The 21,588-nt window shown below is 46.8% G+C and overlaps 1 protein-coding gene across 1 annotated transcript in view; it reads right to left on the minus strand.

Annotated features, from left to right (window-relative positions):
• Positions 1–449: 449 nt before the first annotated feature.
• PAPSS2 (3'-phosphoadenosine 5'-phosphosulfate synthase 2) overlaps positions 450–21,588 on the minus strand; it is a gene marked incomplete at its 5' end in the record, with an annotated part of 28,003 nt that continues 6,864 nt past the window's right edge. The window contains 11 exons of the mRNA XM_080622001.1: positions 450–1,225; positions 1,462–1,691; positions 2,383–2,651; positions 3,463–3,598; positions 5,200–5,405; positions 8,767–8,878; positions 9,328–9,441; positions 9,565–9,683; positions 9,946–10,084; positions 10,827–11,062; positions 13,234–13,339. Of these exons, the coding sequence (XP_080478127.1) occupies positions 1,084–1,225; positions 1,462–1,691; positions 2,383–2,651; positions 3,463–3,598; positions 5,200–5,405; positions 8,767–8,878; positions 9,328–9,441; positions 9,565–9,683; positions 9,946–10,084; positions 10,827–11,062; positions 13,234–13,339 (1,809 nt within the window). The 3' untranslated portion in view covers positions 450–1,083. The remainder of the gene's footprint in view (positions 1,226–1,461; positions 1,692–2,382; positions 2,652–3,462; positions 3,599–5,199; positions 5,406–8,766; positions 8,879–9,327; positions 9,442–9,564; positions 9,684–9,945; positions 10,085–10,826; positions 11,063–13,233; positions 13,340–21,588) is intronic.

Here is a 21,588-nt window from a genome sequence, read left to right on the forward strand (position 1 = left end):
AAATCAGGCCACCTGTACCCATGTGGGATTACGGGTACAGATGAAGGCAAGTGCTTGAGCCATCTCTCACCTGGTTTAACAGGTACAGCCTCTTGGACCCACCTCACACTGTGATTTTGCTGTTTTGCCTTTAATTTGCCTTTCAGATGGGAGAAGCACAGGCAAAGGAAAAGGGGGATGCAATCCTGCTAGGTGTGAGGATACCCATGAAAGCATGTAAAAATCATCCCCAGTTTTTGACTGCTGCCCTGAACTTTCTCAAAGATCTCCCAGGCTTTACGGTGCCTCCCAGGAACAGCTTCCCCCATCCATGGGCCCCCTAGGCTGCGAGCATTGGGATTGCCGTGGAAAGCTGAACTCAGAGCATCAGTAATGCTCAGCCCAGGTTTTGTTTTGACCAGAGAGATCAAGCAGGAGGAAGCAAGGGAGGACAGTGAGCAGCTGTCTCAACCGCTAGGAACTAGTGATGGTCCAAGCTGATTTGAAAAAATCCTTTTTTAAAAAGGGCTTTAAAAAAACCCCACTGTTTGTTGGCAAAAACGGTCTATGGGACAATCTGGAAGACAGCAAATGGATCCAAGCACTGTGTGCCTGTTTCTGTCTTCCAACCTGGCAGCAGCAGCTGCTCCTCACTTCAGTGGCTCCTTCCTCTTCAGGCAGGGCTGGCTGAGGGGTAGCGAAAAGGCACTTCTTCATTTCTGCTCCACACAAGGGACAGGCGCGGTTTTTATCCTGGTTCTGAGGTCCCAGCTCTGCATCGGGGGCTGGTGCCCGGCTCTGGTGGCACTGGAACAATCCAGCTGGCCCACCCAGGGGCTGTGCTGGGCTTCCTGCAGCTGCGCTCAGCTAGGAATGAAGGGCTCGTTGCCCTTCCCTTCCAGTTCCATGGGGATGTTCCTGGCAGCTTCCAGGGGAGAAGGACCAGGCTCAAATTATTTCTGATTAGTAAAAAACACTCTGACCTAGGTAGAAAAATCCTACAGGCAGAGCATTGGAAATGCCAAGTAACTGATCTGTGTCGTAGGGAATCAATCAATCATTGCTCACTCTTAATACAAGCATTTCTAGGGAGGAGGAGTAGTGTTAATTCTGTTTTCCCAGTGACTGGTAGTACTCTGTTAGGACTTTCCAAGCTTTGGGGGCCATGAAGCCATCTGGTGGGTTTTCACCTTCACGAGCAAGCTTCCTCATGCGTGTCCCAGAGATGAAGTCAAAATCGTTGTGCCTGCACAGAACAAAGACAGGTGAGGAATCAGCACAACCAGCTCGGACGGTCTCCAGCACAGCTCTTCTGCCATGCCAGGTGCATGGTTGGAAACCTCGCGGCACTGGTGGAGCCCGTCTGCGGCTTCATGCCTGGGTTTACGATCTGCTTTTGCCTTTCCCCTTGCAGCCAGACACGATCCCAAAGCGCCCGCGCTGTGTAGGCTAAAGCAGCAGTAACATTGCTGCCTGCTTTACCTTTTCGGGTCATAAAAATCCATGGCCTTTTTCACTTTATTGTAAGCAGCCACCCGGAACGGGATGATCTCCACTGAGGTCAGGCCTGGCGCCATGCTGAGGACCTTCCCTCCTTGTGTGGGCTCATAGAGGTCCTTCTTGGTCTCGGGGTGAGGCATGCCTGCAGGATCTCGCCCCACAATGTAGAAATTGGCCCCGGCAATCATGCGAGCTCGGCAGTGCCACTGCACCTGCAAAGGAGAGACACCAGCAGCACTGGCTGAGGACCGAGTAGCAACTGAGATGCCCATCCTGGGCTGCAAAAGAGATCCTTAGTGATCCCCATGCAGGCAGGCAGGAGATGTTCAGCAGCCTTGCTGCAGTTTCTCATAGCAATCAGGCCACCCAGACACACCTTCCACTGCTTAGACCTGATGCAACATCACAGTTCTCCTAAGGATGTATATTCCAAGTGACATACTGAGGATGGGAACTGGTCTTGTTACAGCTAATGGAGGCAGTGGTTTGCTTTTTGAACATGCAAAGACAGTGCTCACCATCCCTTGGGCCCCACACATCCCTCTCCTTCCTCCTTCAGGGAACGTTCAGCACTTTTATCCCACTGATTTAGGGGCAGAAGGGAAACCACTGAGAGAAAACAAATGAATGTCCCTGCCTGACAGAAGAAGGTTGCAGCAGCAAAGTCTGCTTCTAGTCCCCTTCTCCCCAGCTCCCCGCACAGCTTGGGAAAACATGGGGGCCCACAGAGTTGAGCTCTGCTGGTAGACAGCTGCTGCAGTAAGCTGCAGGTGAACCATCATGGAGCTAATACCAACTCCCTTCCCTGTGACCTTCTGGGGCTACACGAGGCAGGCTGGCAGCAGGCACGCGCATGGACAGGCTTTACACCTTGTCTCAGTGAGAAGCTGATGGCTACATTACCTCTGTGGGGCCCGCGTACAGCATGGGAGAAGGGAAGATGGCAACGATGGTTGACTTGGGGTCCAGGACTTGCTCCTCCAGCACTGCTGCGTGCTGCTTCATCCGCCACTCCAGCGGGACATCGTCATCTTTGGTCCATCCCCCCAGGGGGTGCAGGAGAAGCACAGGGTTTTTGTATCCCTTCTCCAAAAGCTGGCGCCGCGTGTCCTGCATGAGCAGGGCATGACCATTGTGAACGGGGTTGCGCAGCTGAAATGCAAAGACAGCATCTAAAAGGGAAAGATTCAGATGGTCACAGGCTTGTGCTGATCATCAGACCCTGTGGTTTCATTTACATACAACACATCTCAACAGTCGTAAGATACATACATCACAAGCTGCGTGTCCTATCTTCACATGTGTGAAGCCCTAAATACCTTAGATGATCATTTTATGCATCTATAGTGCCTCTTCATCACTCTGTGAAGTTTATTTTCATTGCATATCCTTCCTCTGGTGCCGATTTCAGTCCTATCAGGTTCCTACAAATGTTCTTACATGTCACTGATACCTCCACTGAGGTCCCTGACTTCTCAAGTGACCTGCTCCACCTCTCCAAGCTTGATGGCACCTTCAGGAAGGCTGACACTCTCCCCCCAGAGTGAGGGTAGGTGTCTGACACCTGCCAGCCTGCTGGGATAGATACCTGGTAGAAGACACCTAAGCTGTCCCCCATGTGTGAATGCCAAGCACATCAGCGCAGGGCTTTAAATGCCCAGGGTATAGAAAGAGAGGCTCTGACTTGCCAGGAAGACACAATGCTCAATGCTTTCCAGTGCCATGCTTGGAAAGGCCCAACCTGAGGACACAACCCATGGCAAACACTGCCCTTAACCAAGAAGACCCCACGGCACTTTTTGTGCCGTACCCTGTTTTCCTCTTACTGCTCACCCCACCTGCATAGCTCAATTTTGGGAGATACAGAAGCAATTTGGCAAGTACCATGAGCTTGAGAGCAAGTAGTGCCAGGTCACACAGATCTCCCAGCGCCAGGTAGGGCAAAGAAGGGCCATGTCACCAGTGGAAACCCACGACACTCACCAGCATTCATTTCCATGAACTTCTGCTTGAGAGCGAGTGGTGTCAGGCGGTACTGGTCCAGCCCATCATTCCATTTGATCTTCTCCAGCACAAGCAAGTCTCCACCAACCAGCCAGTCTCCACTTTCCATCACCATCTGTGAATTACACACACATGAATTATGGAGGGGACAGCAAAATACCTCCTTTTCCCATTCCCATTCTCCTTCGAAAACTGTTAGGCTTGACTCTGCTTGCAGGGTGATGTTTCCTTTCAGGACATTATAGGTGGGAAACACTCTTACAGTTATCACATGAATTGAATGTCATGATCGGTGTAACCTTGCAAAGTGAGGCATCAGCCACTGAATCCTTATCACTGCACTGGGTGCTGGACCCCTCTCTGGCAGACTGAGGTCTACAGGTTATGGCACAAGACCCTTCTCCACCTCACTCTTTGCGTTTTCCTCCTGGGAATATGCAAGGTGAGCAACTGCTGCTGAAAAATTAAAAGATGTATTTTAGGGTAGGAAAAAAGAATTAACTCAGCTTTAGTCTTTTTAAGCAGACAGCTCAAGTCACTCGGCGTAACCTGGAGTTCTTCCCTTCTAAAGGACGATGTTCTTTGTACTGCCAGAGAGTAAGTGGGAAGAGATAAGCTGTAAAAATGTAACACCTTTGCTGGCTGACTGCAAGAAGCAGCCAAATCGAGGAGTAAAACGTAGCTAAAAGAAGCATGAGTCAGCAGTCTGCAGCATTAGTACTGTGTGCACTTGCAACCCAGAAAGCCAGCATTATTCCTGGGCTGCAACAAAAGAAGCGTGATCAGTAGGTTAAAGGAGGGGATTCTACCCCTCTATCCACTCTGGTGAGACCCCCCCCCTGCAGTGCTGTGTCCAGCTCTGGGGCCCTCAACACAGGAAGAACATGGACTTGTTGGAGTGAGTCCAGGGGAGGCCATGAAGATGCTCTGAAGGCTGGAGCACCTTTGCTACAGAGGCAGGCTGAGAGCGCTGGGCTTGTTCAGCCTGGAGAAGAGAAGGCTCCAAGGAGACCTTTAGAGCAGCCTAACAGTGCCTGAAGTGGGAAGTACAAGAAAGCTGGAGAGGGGCTTCTTACAAGGACATGTAGTGATAGGACAAGGGGGAATGGCTTTAAACTGACAGAGGGAGGTTTAGATTAGATATGGTGAAGAAGTTCTTCCCTGTGAGGGTGGCGAGGCCCTGGCACAGGTTGCCCAGAGAAGCTGTGGCTGCCCCATCCCTAGAAGTTCAAGGCCAGGTTGGACGGGGCTTTGAGCAACCTCGTCTAGTGGAAGGTGTCCCTGCCCATGGCATGGGGAGTGGAACTGGATGAGCTTTAAGGTCTCTTCTAAACCAAACCATTCTGTGATTCTATGATTAGTGTTTGGCAGCGTCACTGTGATTGTCACACCGCAAATGCAGGAAAACATTGGAGCCTAAGTTGGTAGTCATACTAAAAATGTTTGAATGTAGGCACACTGGTGAAGATGAGTGGATGAAAGGAGCAGCTCCTCAGCAGCATGCTTATTCTTCTTCTCACTTTGTGCTTGTTAGCAGATGCTCTTCCTAAACAGCAAGCACAGCATTAACTCACAACCCTAAAAAATCAGTCCTGTCTGCTTGGGACGCGATGGTTCTCACTGAGGAGTTGGTCTTGGAAAGCAGATAGGGCACCCACAGCCCTCAGAACCTTAGAAAAGGCCAGGTTTCCCAGAGCAGCATGGGGACAAACCTACTTTGACGTGTGGGTGCTTTGCGCAGGTGGTGCCCCAGACGCGGGCGCAGCGCTCCTCCTTCCTGTGCTCGAAGTACTCAGGGTTCTTCAGGACTGCCACCCTCCGTCCCAGGTAGCTTAGTGCCAGTGCCTCGCAGCCCTCCAGCCGCTCCTTGTCCTCCACAGAGATTGGCAGCACGATGGGGATGCTCAGGTTGACAATGCCGTCTGGCAAGAGAGAGGGAGGATTTTAAGGTACTCCAGCCTTGGGCACTGAGTAAACAGAGGCTTTCAGAGGCACACGTTCTCCCTTTGGAAAGCAAAGGTTTCCAGGACCAGCTCAGAGATTCACCATCAGTCTTGCAAATTTATTCATTGCCCCACTTTTGTCTGCACTGCTGACAAATAATGATGTTAGTGGAACATGAAAACTCCTTATCTTTGGGCCAGAGATGTCTCAAAGATACCTGAAGCATTTAACTATTTTCTGCACTCTCTATCTCCATGGAAAGACTGGTTCTTCTCCAGCTAGTTTGTTGTGAAGTCTCTTTGCAAAATTTAAATGTACTGGGAATGTGCAACCCTGGATATAACCACCTCCACCAGGAGAACAATCTCTATTAAGATGGCTCCAACTTGGTGTTCCCTAGGGCACCTCATTCCTTGCCTACCTCCTCTTGAACTGCCTCTCTTCCAACTGGAAAAACACTGTCACACTTTGCTTTGTTTCTCTGTTGCATTATTTTCCTGGTTATCTCTATACTATTATTCCTCCTCCTTTGTATCTCTGCAGAGCCCATTTTTAATCTGTTTTCTCTGTGTATACAGTGAGTCTACATTTGCATGTGTAGTTTCCAATTTCACTGCTGTCCTGAAAAATTGAAGTCATGTTGGTTTTATCCCCACTCTCCCAATATCCCAGTCCTCCACTAAGGTCCTCCCATTTCTTCTTTGATATCTGGGTATTAATAAAGGAGAATCAGTCTCTCCCGTGGATTTCCATTTACAAACAAGAACAAACAAATCATTGATTCAATTTGTTCTGATCTGACTGAAATCACTTTGGACCCTTGAGAGTCTTAATTTGAGGATTTTGTCTATGTGGTAGCTTTTTAAAAAATCTTTATTAAAATGTTTGCATTTACTTTTAATTCACACTTAGGTATCATTTGTCTGCCAGGCAGCAGTTTTCAAGCACCTTCATGAATAATCTTAACTATAGTCGCATGGGAGCCAATCAATGTCAATTTCATACATTTAGATTATGTTACTCAGTGATCAGTCAATAAAGTCAGCATGGAAAAAGCTGAATTATGAAACCAACAAATGATGCTGTAGCTGAGACTCTCCATGCTCCAGTTCCAAATGCAAGATGCAGAGTTTAAAAAAATAAATCACTCCAGCAAAGGTAATTATAACATTAATTGAAAGGACAGGGGATGTGTCATGCCACCTCGTAACCAGCTGAATCACAAACAGGCTGTGGCAGTTTATGATAGTCTTAATAATTGTTCTTTTTTTTTAAATCTCAGAAAATTACTTTATGGCAAAGAAATGTAAATTGAAGTCATTTCTGTACAACCTAAGAATAGTTATATACATACCAGCTACAGAGCGATTCCATCCTGGGAGAATACAAACACAATTAACACAATTAACACCCACATGCACCAGTTGCAGCAATCATTGCAAGAACCAAAGCCCCTCTGGCAAGCAGCACCTAACCGCAGGCAGGGTGCCTGCTGGTGTGGCTGCCGTCCTCCGTGGTGCTGCCCCAGCCTCTCCAGCACTCACCTACCCAACACGGGTTGCACTGGCTGGGAGCGATGTACACCACCCATGCTTTTTTGCTGTCACCCAGTCCCAGCAGAGGCACCCATCACTGGTGTGGAGGGCAGAGTGCCGGAGACTCTGTGGCACTTCTGCTGCCATACAATGCACAGATCCACCTTTCTTCCTGGTGGCCATCATGCCCCTACACAAAGCACCTCAATCCACCAACTGTTGGTGGTGTCAAGGTGGAATTTACTGCTCAAAGTCTGAGCAAAAGGAGCACTAACTTGCGCAAGTCCACCAAAACTATCGCAGCCCTTTCAGGCACAGCTAGAGCTGCCAAAACCATCACCTGCACCCCAGGGCAAGAGGGCTGGAACAATGACTCTTGAAAGACCAGCCTCAAATCTCTCTTTGGCAATGCTGCCGCACCCCAGCCTGAGCACCATGAGATGGAAACTCTCCACTGTTCCCCAAAGCTCATCCAAGCAAACCAGGGATGTTCTCCCTCCTGCCCAGATGTCACCCTGTGGGTCTGACCATGCAGATGTTGAGTTTAGAGACCTCTGCGGAGACAAGGTGGACTGGGGACCGATGCTACTACAAAGACCTTGCTCTGGACTGTTCATCCTCCCAGCAAAAGCCAGTGTTCTGGGCTCTGTCTCTGACCCCACAAAGCTCTACAAATCCTGAATGTATGCCCACAGATCCCAGAGGACCTGCGCTCAGCGAAGCTGACGGGTTTGGGGTGAGCACCCCAAAACCAGTGCTGAGAGGAGCCTCCGGTGCAGAGTACAGAGCTCTGGAGCAGCACAGTCATTACAGGGTGTCTCTGTACCTTGTCAGGCACAACAGGTAGCTCAAAGACCACAGACTAGGGTCTGATAACAAGGGCATGTGCTTCTGAACACTGTCTGCACACTAGGTGGAAGGTAAAAGGCTATGACACGTCTGAAGGCAGAAGCCCGCAGTCCAAAGCAAGCAGTCCTGAGCTTTGCATCTGCTGCATGGTGCCCAGATCCTAATAGCAGCAAGTTACTGCACACCTATGAGATCCTCTAGAAGGAGGGCAAGACTCAAAGGGAGTCACTTGCCAAGATCCCAAATACCCAAGACCAGAGATCACTATCAGGTCTACAAAACCCAAAGCGAGTGCCATGTGTGCATGTGAAGTCACAGCAACAGCATCCACAGCTGAGAAACAGGACAGAAATATCTACCACCCTGGTCTCACCTGTGGACGATCACTGCCTGAGTACTTTTGTCATTTTCAGGCATGAAGCACCTCAAACATGTTGCTAATGAATAGATAAATCTGATTACTTTCAAGTCGCAGTAATGGATAATCACAAAAATAGGGGGAAAAAAGTGAAATCAGGCTCTGCTCCTGTTTCCAAGGAACAGCCACCTTGTCCTCCCACCTCAAATTCAGCCTGGCAGCCTCCCTGCTTACTTGGCTTTGGCTTTGCATCTTTATTTACCCTAGTACAACCAAGCATGAAAAGAGCTACACAAGGGCTCCCGAAATGTTTGACTGGCACCATGCAAGATGTCAAAGCTGTGTGCCTGTGCACCAGGCCTAGCGCAGTGAAAGCTGTCACATTCTGTAACCTTTGGTGTGTTTTGGAGCACAGCTTACTGGCCCCCACAGTCATTCACAGGCCTTCGCATTTAACATGTGGCAGTAAAGAAGGAGGAAACCACTGCTGAGCATTAAGCTTTTCTATGTGGCTGCCTGCTGAGACACCACCGGGTAAGCATCCCGTCACGCAGCAGCTTGCTGGCCAGCACTAATGCAAAGCATGGGGGTTCGTACCATCCAGCAGGGTGCCAAAATGGATCACTTGCAAGTACTCTGCCTCGCGCATGAAGCCGGTCAGCGGAGTGGCCCAGCCTTCGCTCAGCACCTGCACCCACTGCAGATCCAGCTGCAAAACAAACCCAAATGGCACTCCTGTCACCAGGGCACACTGAGAGGTTGCTTGTCCTTCCCTTCTGCTTCTGCTTCTTCAGCGCTCTCATTTGTTTTGCTTCAAATAGGGGACATTCATAAACGGGCAGAAAGCTGTGAGGGGATTAGCCTGGGGTTGGTTTTCAAGCCAGATTCACACACTTTCATAGCACAACTGCCTGCAGGGCTGTAGTAACACAACAAAGGGGTCTGACACCTCTGGCTTGCTGCAGCACGGGGTGGAGACACAGCAGAAAATGGCTGAGGATTAGGACCACACTTCAGGTCACCATAAACCTCAGCCACAGAACGACACAGCCATCAGAGAAACAGAGCCCCTTCTAGCAACATCCCCATCAAGGCTTCTACCCTTCAAACAGCTAAATAATGACTGAATCACAGCACATTATCCATGCACGATGATACCTTAGTGATCTCTACAGATGGCAGCATCTCCGCTTCAGCTTGTACAGTATTGAGTTTATTTTCAGGCACAAAGAGCTCAAGAATGTCCTTAACTGAGCTGTGGGGCACGATGTTCTGAAAGAGAGAGACAGACAGCAATTGTAAGCAGCATGCTGGCTTGCAAGTGCACACCAAAAAGTCTGTATCCGAAAGCAGCTTTACAAAGCTGCCAGCGGCGGTGGCATTAAAATGACCTACTTGTATTTGGAGGAGCTCCACAACCTGCTGAATACATTCAGACACTGATGCAATGTTGGTTTTCAGCACTAGTTCAGGAGACTCAGGCTTCTCATACTCCGAGTCAATTCCCGTGAATCCTACGGACAATTAAACCCAAACTAAATTTATTTAATGTAATACTCTGTGCCCTAGAGCCAACAACGCTGTACAAACAATCATGAGCATGCAACCGTGCTGGGTACTACAAGTGACACTTGTGACAGAAAGATTAGGGAAACAGGATACTCTTGCCCACTACAAAGGGCCTTTAGTAACCCACCTCTATGTGCAGAGCTGCAATGACAAGATATCCAACGCTTTGGAAAGCAAAAGGCAAAATAAGAGCTCAGTCTTCCATACCTTTGATCTCACCAGCTCTTGCCTTTTTGTACAGACCCTTCACATCTCTGCTTTCACAAATACTTAGAGGAGCATCTACAAAGATTTCAAAGAAAGGAAGTCCAGCTGCTTCATGAATTTTCCGTGCATTTTTACGATCCTGTTAGAAGAAAGACGGAAAAATTGTATGTGCCTGAATTGCAGCAAGCATCTTCCTACCATCTGACATGCCCTGGAATTCGACACATATAAATACATCTCTGACACAGATTTAATAAATTTACACTAATTCTAATGAGGATTTTTCATCTCCCTTCCCCCCTTTTCTTCAAAGATACTTTAAAAAAAGAGTTCTACAACTTTCATCTGTTTTCCATCTGAAAGATCAAGAAGATCCCTTCATTAAGGAGATCCGCAGAACTTTAGAATGTGAATGGTTATCTGTCCTGTGTCAAAAAAAAAAAGAAGGAACTGCTTGCATCAGCCTGATAACAGCAGCTACTTGGTATTCTCAGGAAGCATAAAAATGCAATCAGTAGTTCTTCAAACAGAGCAGCGATAGTGCTATCACAGACTACTGCTTCTATGCCTCTTTTCTGCCTCCTAATGAGTTAACAGAAGGAGCCTCTGTAGGGAGATTTTACACTTCTCTCAACTTTTAATTGATTTTTAATCAGCTTTTAATTGATTTGTAACATCGAATATATTCAAAAAGGTCATGTCAAACTGACCTCCAGAAATTTGTACTGATTGCATGTCATTCTGTGTATTGGTGTATTTTAGTTAAAAGGAGCATCTGACAGCATACATAAGAAGTCCTCTACGTAACTCTCTCTTCCCTAAGAACAATCATAAGATCTAGGTTGCCCAGAAAAGAGCAGAATATGATGCAGTGAGATTACCTTTGCAAACGGAGAAATGAAACTAGTTATGCAGACAAGCCCAGCATCAGCAAACAGCCTGGCCACCTCTGCAATACGGCGGATGTTCTCTTCACGGTCTCCAGCTGAGAAACCCAGGTTTTTATTCAAGCCATGCCGAACATTATCACCATCCAGGGAATAGCAAGGGATGCCATGAGAGACCAAGTACTCTTCCAGAGCAAAGCCAATGGTTGTCTTGCCAGCTCCAGAAAGGCCTGTTGAAAACAGAAAAGTGAGGGTCAGGTCTGAGGTCAAAAGAGCAAAAATGACAGTGTATTGCAATATCTCCTAGGACATTGGCAACAAAACTCCTTCTGTCTTACATGGCTTTAGGAAGGAATTACATGGGGAAGTTGGATTCACCTTTTTAGCACACATTTACCACCACAGAGTTCTGGTCAACCCTTCTTATTGAAGGGGTGGCATTAATGCCATAAGAAAAGCTGCTAGATCCCAAAATCTGGAGGGCTTCACTCCAGTAGTCTTACAAAAATACCTCTTGCTGAGCCATGGTGGGACAAATAAGTATCAGTAAGAAGGGGAAGCTTGAATGGATGCTGTTGCCTGTAAGTCTCTCACCATCTTCCTCCTCCTGTTTTCCTTATGAACAGCCAAATGTTCTTCCAGATTGAACCCAAGAAGAGGTTCTTTCTGCAAATAGTGGGACAGGCTCCAGCAGCAATTGCTGGTCTGTATCCACAGACACCACAAAGCAGCACCCACAGATCTGTGTGAGCACAGAGCAGGATGGTTGGGCAGACAAGCAGTGCATCTTCAGCTGTCTGTGTCTCCTGGATTCATCAACCAGAAAGACAACAATCCAAAAGGAGGTGGCTGCTTCCCATCCCAGCTCCATTCACTTGAAGAAAAAGCACTTGCTACTGGCTGTGTCAGAAAGCAGCAAGTGCACCTGGAGCACAAACCTCCTCCTTTCCCTTGGGTGTTGAAAAAAATTCTTGAGATGGAAGAGGACCTTGACTTAGGAGAGATAACAACTCCAACCACCACACTTGTCTCAGGAAATAGCTTCAGGAGAATCTCCTATGGAGATAGCATCGTCTGCTCTCGTGTGTTTATACCCTTTGCGTGACACCTACTAGGGACTGCTCATGGAGACAAGACCCTGGGTGAGGTGAACTTTTGGTCTGATGCAGAACAGCCGTGTTTGTGCTGGAGAGGAAACCTGGCTGGGCAGAGATGAACCCTGCTGGCCGTGCCTTTGTTTTTTGTAGTACAGCAGACTAACCGATAGCTGTCCAGAGCTGGCAATGTAGGGCATTCAAGTGCCTTTCCATTTAATCGGCGTAGCTCACGTAATAAAATGCCTTTCTATATAGTCTCTTAAAATTAAATTGATAGAAAGTTAGGAGACCACTGTCTCTTTCAAAGAATAATCATCAGCCAGAGAAACACAAACGTACCTTTCAGACACAAGATTTCTGAGTGATAATCAAAAAAGAAGGAAATTGCCCTGGATAGGTTTTTTGGCTTCAGAAATTATATTAAAGCAGATTAGGTGTTGACCTTCTTTTCAAAATTGAAAAAGAGAACAAAACGGAAATGTGTTTTAATCCAACATCTAGCACATAAGCTGATACAAAGGCAAACCAGAATGGTTTTACCAACCCTTCCAAATACATCTTTCAACATCTGGCAGTCAAAGAAAATATCAATATTTAACAAACAAATAACTGGACAAGCAGCAGAAGATAGAGTTGTGTATATATTAGTGGAGCAAAGGAAATGCAATTGCCATTTCTAGTAGGCCCTAATCCTCAAGCAATGAGTTTATCTTTCAAAGCAGAAGAGAAGGGCAACACATCTGAATGCATATGAAATGAGAAATAACATAAGAAACCTGCACCGACTGTGCAAGGAATTGCTTCCAGTGCAACTCATTGTCCAGAGAATAAATTCATGTGAGTATTTATTCTTCAGACAAGACAACTGCCTTGCTGTGCTGCTGAAGAGGTCACTTTAAACACAGTAAACCCAATAAACTTCCCACCGACCCAGAATGAAAACATCTGCATGCTCTCTTGGACAACCCTGGGCATGCTTCATTGGATCCAAGCCAAGGCTTTCTAAGCCACAAACTTAGGAACAACAAGCGTGACCCTAAGGGCTTCTGACACGTTCAAAGGAGGCTGATAACAGCTGTGAAATTCATAAAAACATTAGTTATGGGCAGAAGCTGACAGAGAGAATATCTTGCTGTGCCAGCACTGTGTGTTGGTGTTTCCCTCATGTAAATGTTTTGCAGTTCCCAGTTCACACGGAACGCTGATGTTTCCTGCAGATCCCAAATCCCCACCTCCGAGCCATACTCATTTATGCAAGTGGGTTTCACACATGAAGCCATGCTTTTGTGCCCGGACAAAAATACCTGTTAGCCAAACCGTGCAGCCTCGAAATCCACCCCTGGTACCGACGACCTGACCTCTCTTACTCCTGCTGACATGATGGGCTTGGTAAACCACATTGGTTGATCCCTGATGAAAACAAAACAAAATAAACCAATTTTGTTACCTTGTTGTTTTCTGTACCAAAGAAAATTTCATCTGGGACTAATGCAAGGGGAAGAAACGCAAATCCACTAAAAATCTGCATAAGACATTACAGTAAACCTCAGCAAATTGTCGCTTGGCTGTAAGTTGGATTTCTGTCTGAACAGCGCAGACTTGTCGTTTGAAGACAGTATTTCCCTCTGCTCAGAGCGCTCTGGTCGCAATGCCTTCATGTCTGTCACTGCTGGCAGTAGCAGAAGGTGATTTGCTTTGTTGCAGGAGCGCTGCCAGGTGACTGATACACCCGCAGGCAGGCATGGGAGGACACAGAGTCTGTGCAGAGGTACAGGCAGCACACTCCCTGCCTCTTCGGCATTTTAAAATACAGGCAGGCTCGCCTATTATTTTAATTACCTTTGCAAAACAAAAGCAACTTTGTAGTTGCTGATGTACCTGGTGTGTTCAACATGACACGGCTGCTAATAATTGCAGCTGGGGCACGAAACGGCAACGCAGCAGGGCTGAGCCGAGCGAAACCAGGACCCAGACGGGAAACACGGTGGGATAGGCAGAGGAAACAATACCTAACACATATGCATACGCTTCCAGGTGCAATCAAGGGATCAGCACAGCGCTGAGCCAAAGGCCTGAATTTTGGTGCTTCCTAATGTTGACCTGCTGTGGGCAGAGCAGCCTCAGCTTCTTCACTGGAACGCAAACTAAAACAGCCTGTTTGTGTCCTGCAGTGCCAGCAATGGTACTTAGACAATGATTTTTTGCACATATAATATCTACAAGCTGTTATTTATAGTGAGAATTTCCAACTGAGGCACCCAAAGGAAAATTCTCAGGAAGGAACAAGGATATAAATATTTTCTCCACAGCCAGATTCTGCACAACCACAGGTTTATCCTCAGTTTCGTATCATCAGTTCAAGAGCAGGTGTGGCCTTTCCCATGGTTTACATCTCGCTATATAAATATTTCTACATCTGAGATCACAGCAGAGAAGTCATCACCTTTCATTTGTCCAAGCATAAAACTTTGACAAGAAAAAGAAAAAAAGAAAAAAGGAATGGGAGAAAAATAAAGTTAAAGTTCCCTTTTAAACACATTAGCAGAACAGCCTGATCATTTTTTTTCCCTCTGCTTGCTGTGCCATTGACACTTCAGCATGATTTTCAGGACTTTAGTCTCAAAACCCTCCAGCAATACATCTTCACACTCCAGGGACTCTTGCTTCCCATTTTCATTGCCACATCAGCCAGAACACGTCCCTGACATCGCTTCCCCCATCTGCAGTTGTTTCAAAGGATAAAATCAATTATTTGGGGGTTGGAGTGTAGTGGATGGACAAGATGCTATCTGAAACACAGAGCCTGGGTACCACAGCAAAACAAAACCAAAGAAACAAAACCTCTCTAGATCTGACCCTGGAAAAGTGAGTGAGCTCAATGCATCCTGGTGACTCAGAAAATAAAAGATCTGGTTTCTGTGTTTCACTCCATTTTGTTTTGTGTTTCTTGCAGAGGGGTCTCAAAAGCCTGTTTGAACATTTTGAGCTTGCAAAGGTGAGCCAGCACCACAGCGGTTTAATTTGCACCCATCCGCAGGGGTTCCGCCTTGGGCAGAGACTAAATGAGCATATGCTGAAGATCCAGCTGACAAAAATAACCCTTTCTCCCAGGATGCACAGGTGTGCTCCTGCTGTGTTTACTCCTGGTTGAGCTCTAGCACTGCTCTGAAATTACGCATCACCTAGCCAAGGACCCTCAGCACAGCACACGCGCCCAAACTCACCTTCCCAACAGCCTGCCACCACTCAGCCCTGCAGCAAAACCTCCCCTGCTGCAGCCTAACACCTGACCCGTGATCACACATTCCTCAAGTGCAGCACTCCAAAAACCACAAAGCATCTATTTTGCAATTCGTTTGCAAACCACAACAGACAAGACTGATATTTCTGCATGGAGAAACGAACGTGCATGCTTCGAATCTCTCCGTCACAGCCTCTGCATCAGTAGGAACTCCAGCTACACACCTGCCTTTGCAGGATGTTGATCTGCTGGATCTGTCCTGGAGGAGATGAACTACGATAACATCTGTGTCTTGGGAAGATGCAGGAACTAACACATTCCCACATGGCTGACGTAACGAGATTGTTATAAGTACACGTTGCTGTGCCATAAATCTTCCCAGTGCATGCATCTCAGAGCTTTTATTTTGCATGCTGGCATCTTTTGGAGCTTGGGAAAACATCACTGAGGGCATTTTTGCAATTCGCCAACACTGTCAAACCTCTCCGATCTGCTGGGAGCTGGTACCAAATCCCTCTGATTTTTCTGCTATGTCAATAATCTTGCTGGTAAACTCTTCCTAACCCTGAGCAGCCACCTGCCACTCACCAACTCAAATTCTGGTCGCCAGCTACACCAAAGGTAAAGCAAGAGAGAGAAAGACAAGCAAGCAGCAGATGTCTGGGATGGCAGCTTGCTTGGCTGGAAACACCAACTTCCTGCTCAATCATCCCCCAGCTGTGACATGGCTTGGGAAGCCAGAACCGTAGCATGATCAGAACCAGAGTGAGGGCACCACCAAAAATAAGCATCAGTGGCCTGAGAGCAAACCCTGGAGAGATTTCATCTGAACAAGCATATACTGCAAGACAGCTGGGAGGCAGAGATAAGTGGTGGACAGGGTTTAACCATATCCGGGGCTGTCCTACTGATTTTATTCCCACAGTTTAACCTCGTCATTGTAACCCAAACATATTTAAAAGAGACAATCCAATTATCATCACAACACACTCACGCCTGGATATCGGGCCCCTGGCAGGGAAAATTTAGGGACACTGGAAAGCATTTCTTGCAATAGTCTAGATCAAAGATGTGATGTTTGGGAGAGGAACTTCTTACCTAAAATTCAGCCCTAAGCAAGGCTCTAAGGAGCCAGTAAATGACCTGGCAGTGTCTCCAAAGAAGAGCTGTGCAGCCTCTGCCAGCCAGATGGTTAAGAAGGACACAGGCACATTCTCTCTTTTCCTTGAAAATTTACTGTTTGGCCACATGTGCATGACCTCAGCACTCAGCCCACCCAGCCTTACCTCATCCAGGAAATGAGACAAAAAATAAAGACATGGCTTCAAACCTTGTACCACGGATACAGCAGACCAAGAAGCCAAATCCTAACTCTGCTTTTGGCCTTCCCTTCCTCTGAACCTTTCCATGAGGCTGACAAACTGGGAGACACCAAGACCTCAGATGTCTTTAAGATCAGGCTTGACTGAGCTATTTCCAAATGTCTCCTGGCCTGGCTTCCTAAACAAACAAGTTTCTTCCCACAGGTGGTACAAGATGCTCCTCTGCTTTGTGAAAGCAGGTTGCAGGCAGAGGCAGGAGGCTTTTCCTTGGTGTTCCTCCCAGATAAAGAGATGGACCCCTGAGACAAGAGAGTACACCATAGCATAGACCTGTTGGAAATCAGGAAACATCAGTGTCCTCTGCTCTGAGAGCTACCACTGCTCAGTTCCTGGTGTCTGAAAAAGTAACCTCAGGTTTTTGTTAAGTATTTGGCCCTGAAAGGGAGCAGCTGTGCTTGCCCACATAAATAGAAGGTTGCATGTGATTACCCACACAAGAGGTGTTGCCAGGGAGCATCTTCTCCTCTCATCTGATAGCTAAATGCCTGAGGGACTGCTCGCAACCGTTGTTGACATTTTTTTAGGAGCAGAACCACTGCATGATTAATAGAAAGCACACTAGAAGAATATTCACGCTTGTCCCAACAAAATACATGGATGATTTGCCACCTCCCACTTGAAATTCAAGTATGTATGAACTCTGGTCCTTATGACACGAGGCAGCACCTCCTCTTTACCCCACCTACCCATTTCTTTAGTCAGCACCTCCATGGCTCCGTAACAAACGGGGTCAGGGCAAAAAACAAGTGCAAGTGCCACATGCTATGCTGACGGGTGGAAACAAGGGAGGAGAGCCAGAAGCTGACTGGGACATTCAGAAGATCGCGAACGTGCATACAACCCCCTCAGGCCAACTCTTGCTCAGCCATCCTTAGAAGGCAGAGCTCTCTACTGTTGCAGGAGGAAAGATTTGTCATTAATAAGCAGTGCTGGTCATCACAAAGACTGATAAGGTCTAAAACAATGTCCTTTTTGTGCCCTTACTTCCCCTCCGCTGCTGAGGTAGTACCTCTGCCTGCCGTAGCTGGCACAGGCAGGGTGCGAAGCTGTCCAAGAGCACAGCTCGTGGCAGGCTGCAGCAACATCCCATTCCAGAGAGGAACTCCCTCCAGAAAACACAGCACGGGTCAGCCCAGGAATGAAGCCGGTGGAGAAACACTCTTGTAGTACAGTGCTATTAAGCACATGTTAGTCACACGTGTGGCTCGCTTAACAAGAGGGCCACCTTTGTAGGAACATGGTTAGCATCCAACTGGCAGCTGGAAGGACTCACAGTGCTGGGGAAACCCAGACACAACAGTGAGGGTAGGGTCAGGACCCCCCCAGCTGCATTTTCATTCATAGAACTATCTCACGTAATCAGGAATACAATTCGTTTTTTTCGTAGACAAGCACCTAGCCCTATTTTGGTACTGCAGCCCGGACATCTCTCCAGAAGGGGGGAAAAAAAGGCTTTCAAAATGTTATCAATGTTTTCAGCTAATAATATTTGCAAATGGTAAAGCAGGCTTTTAAAATTACAAAATGATTAAGAAGATTTCAAGTTTGAAGTCAAACGCCTCTGGAGGTTGATCTAACTTACTGCTTAAAGTCCTCTCCCAAATCCTGCCACCTTACCAGAAAAACCCAAAAGAAACCAAAAAAACCCTAACTTTTGTCCTAACAGTTGAATTTGATGCATAAAAATTAAGTTCATGGGGCTTTTCCTTAAATAATGCCAGGGCAAATCCCATGGCTGCTCTTGCAAATGGGCAAGCTGACCTAGAGAAGATGAAGTATCCATTACTGATAAGGGGGAAAAACCTTTTGTGAAAGGGTTTTCTGTGCTGCAGAAAAGCAAAACTATTATACTCAGAAGAAAAGGAGGAAGAGAGGAAAGAGGGGGCTTTTGCCTGTGGAACCAAAGATTTGAATATGATCATACTGAAAAATGATGGAGAAACGTCAGACTCTCTGAAGTCCCGATTTAGCTGTCTTAACCCTAAACTTACAGGCTTGTGTTTGATTCATTTAATGGACTAAGGCAGTAAATGCTTCAAAATCAGCTTAATTCTTTCCCAGGGGAAATCCCCACCAAGGTGGAATTACCCTGGAAATTTTGCCCATTTCACTACCAGGAATTCCACCATCGTGGCACAGAGCTTGGCTGGCAGGTCCAGACGGGGAAGTGGGACTTCTCAAGCACCTGATGATGCATTACTGTATTGTCCACCTTCCTACTTCCCATGCTGTTGTCCCACGTCTTTCCTGCACGTGGGATTTGTCTCCTCTCCCACCACCATTTCTGTGTTTTCTTTTTAGACTTAGCTGAGTAATACAGTGATGTGTCACCAAATACCCTGCAGAGGTTGCAGCGCTGGGCTTGCCAGCATTCCCTCACACCAGGTAGGATGCTGAACTGGGCTCCCTTTCTTCATTCAGCTCTTTGGATAAACCACAGCAGACCTCACTTGCTCCTTGGGAACCTCTGCTTTTGATGCTTGCCCCTTTTGCATCACTACCTCAGCCCCCATCTCTGCCAGGAACACAACACAGGTGATCTGAAGGAGACCAGCAGAGACATCCCGGTTACCCAAAATAAGCAGTCTTTCATCTTGGAGACAGACGGCTGGAGATGGCAAACATTGCTAACACATGAGGTTTTCAAGGTGGTGTAAGCTAAAGTGTTCTTTCTCTTAACCCGCAGGAAAATATTTTTCTTTTGGTATAAATTTACATGTTTTGCACCGCCACAATCAAGTTTTATGCACCCCTGGCAAAAAAACCCCGAACAACCCAAACCAAACCCACAACTAAACTAGGCCTGTGTTCCAGTCATCTTGTAAATCAGATTCTGAGTTTTAGACTGTGTGACTTTCACATCAGCAAGTTGGGTGTTAAAATCTGCCTTTCTGAAGGCACCCAGATCAGGCATTTCTTTCTCTCTGAATTAGATGATGTCACTACTCTAATTTCCTTGACACAGGAAAGCTAGTGAGTCATCCTGCACTCCTACATTTTTGGGATGAATTTGCAAGGCCAGGACAGATGTTCTAAAAACAATCTTCCCATCTTCATTCCAGAAATCACAAGGGACACCCGCATGGGCAACAAATATTTAACAAACAAAGCCTCTCATCAGCTGCTAACAAAAATAACAATTTAAATCCTTCCATGATTGCCCTATTTTTAACATTCCGAGCAGCTCTGCTAAATTACCTCCTCTAAATGAACCCATTTAAGCTGTTGGGCTCGAGTTCATTTTGCAAACAATAGGTTTGACACTGCAAAAGGAGAACTGCTTTGCTTTGATGTTTGGCATTTGTTACAAGGCTGCTCTGGATCATGCCAAGACTGCTGGACCACACGCAATGCAAAACTGGTTATCTTGCCAAAGGAGGGAACATAAATTATGTTCTTACTGCAGTACAGATAAGTTTTGGGATTGAACACCCACACAAAGTGATCAAGAATGTCTAACCTCAGAGATACCAAAAAGAACAGAATTACATGACCAGAAGGTAGGTGACCAGTTAAAAAACCACAGAGATGGTGTAGCTCCATGACCTCCACTGGCAAATCCAGTGCCTGGCGGTGCACAGAGCTGTGACCAACAGCTAGCTGAGCTGCTTTGCACAGTGCAAGGGCATCTGCATGAGAAACGCTGCACCAAAACAGAGCAGCACAACACCATTCCCATACCAGCAAGAACTACCGAGTACACAAGACCATGCTCCTCTATCTTCCTTTGGAGCAAACTATCAGGTTACGGAAATGGTAAAGTGAGAATGAGTCCCTCAGACTCAGGGACAAGAGGGACGGAGGACAAGGGTACATATTGTGACTACACATTAACTTCAGTATAAAAAAAAAATACCTATCAGGTAGGAATTGTATCTACATGTAATTTTTTTTTTTTTTTTTCCCCTGAATATGAGATTTAGGAATTCAATTAATGGGTTGTGGTTCCCTACGGTAAATAAGCCACTGTAAATGTCCCGTCTCTTACCATGCCAAGGGAGGCAGCCTACCCCCTAAAACAGAACAGAGAGACAGACAGGACTCATACACCAAATACCATGTAAGTTAAAACTTGACATGCAGTGTGGAGATTGTCAGGTGAACTAGATTTTGTTCAGTTGTAAGATAACAATCAAAACCACAAGCCCTGCTGTTCAGAGATGCCACATGGGACTGGCTTACTCAGAGGGTCCTCCAGTGGGCGCCAGGAGCCAACGTGTCAGAGCAATATCCCCTTTCATCAAAACCATTCCCTTTGATTGCTCCACAAATCAGTTCAACAAACCAGGACTACTGTTAACCTGCCTTTAAAAAAGCTGAACTAGCACTGCTTTAACACATAACACAGTGAGCCACATTCAACTGTTTTGTGTCCCCATTAACTCAGTTTGCAATAGGTTTTCAAACTTGGAAGCCAACATCTAATCATAGCTATGAGCAGGCAGGTGGGACACCAGCTCCATCTTCTGCTAAGTGAGAAAGCATAATTTCCTCCAAGCTAGCGCAGGCTGAACTGAGCCCATGTTGTCTCTACGATGATAAGGGGACAAGATACCTGGTTTTAACATGCTCACATATCTCTCTCAGGAAAGAAATCCTGTATCTGTTGAGAAGCTCTAGTGGTAACCACAAATGATCTGCATTTCAAGCAGCTTCATCAGGTTTTAAAATACATATTTCTGTAAAAGAACTAATCCTCTTGCATCACATCCCTACAGGACAGGGTGGCAGCCTGCTGGAAGAATAAAGCTGGACACTAGCTTAGGCTGGTGGGGGCTCAGCGTCACGGCCACATGGTGCCTCTGCCTGCCCCATTCAGTATTCAGGATGGACGTGCAGTCTTGAACCTGGTATCTTGAACCACATGCATTTGACTTTGCAATGGTCAGTGGTTGCCAGCAAGTGACATGAGATCTCTCTCCACCTCGGTGATCCTTTTGAGGTCTGCAAAGTGCAAAAGCAGCAGTAGGAAGGACTGCGGGAAAGCTCTGCCAGAAACACCACACAGGACATGGTTAAACGGGGGAATTTGGCTG

This window comes from Psittacula echo (assembly GCF_963264785.1).
Source record: "Psittacula echo genome assembly, chromosome: 6".
NCBI classification, from domain to species: Eukaryota; Metazoa; Chordata; class Aves; order Psittaciformes; family Psittacidae; genus Psittacula; species Psittacula echo.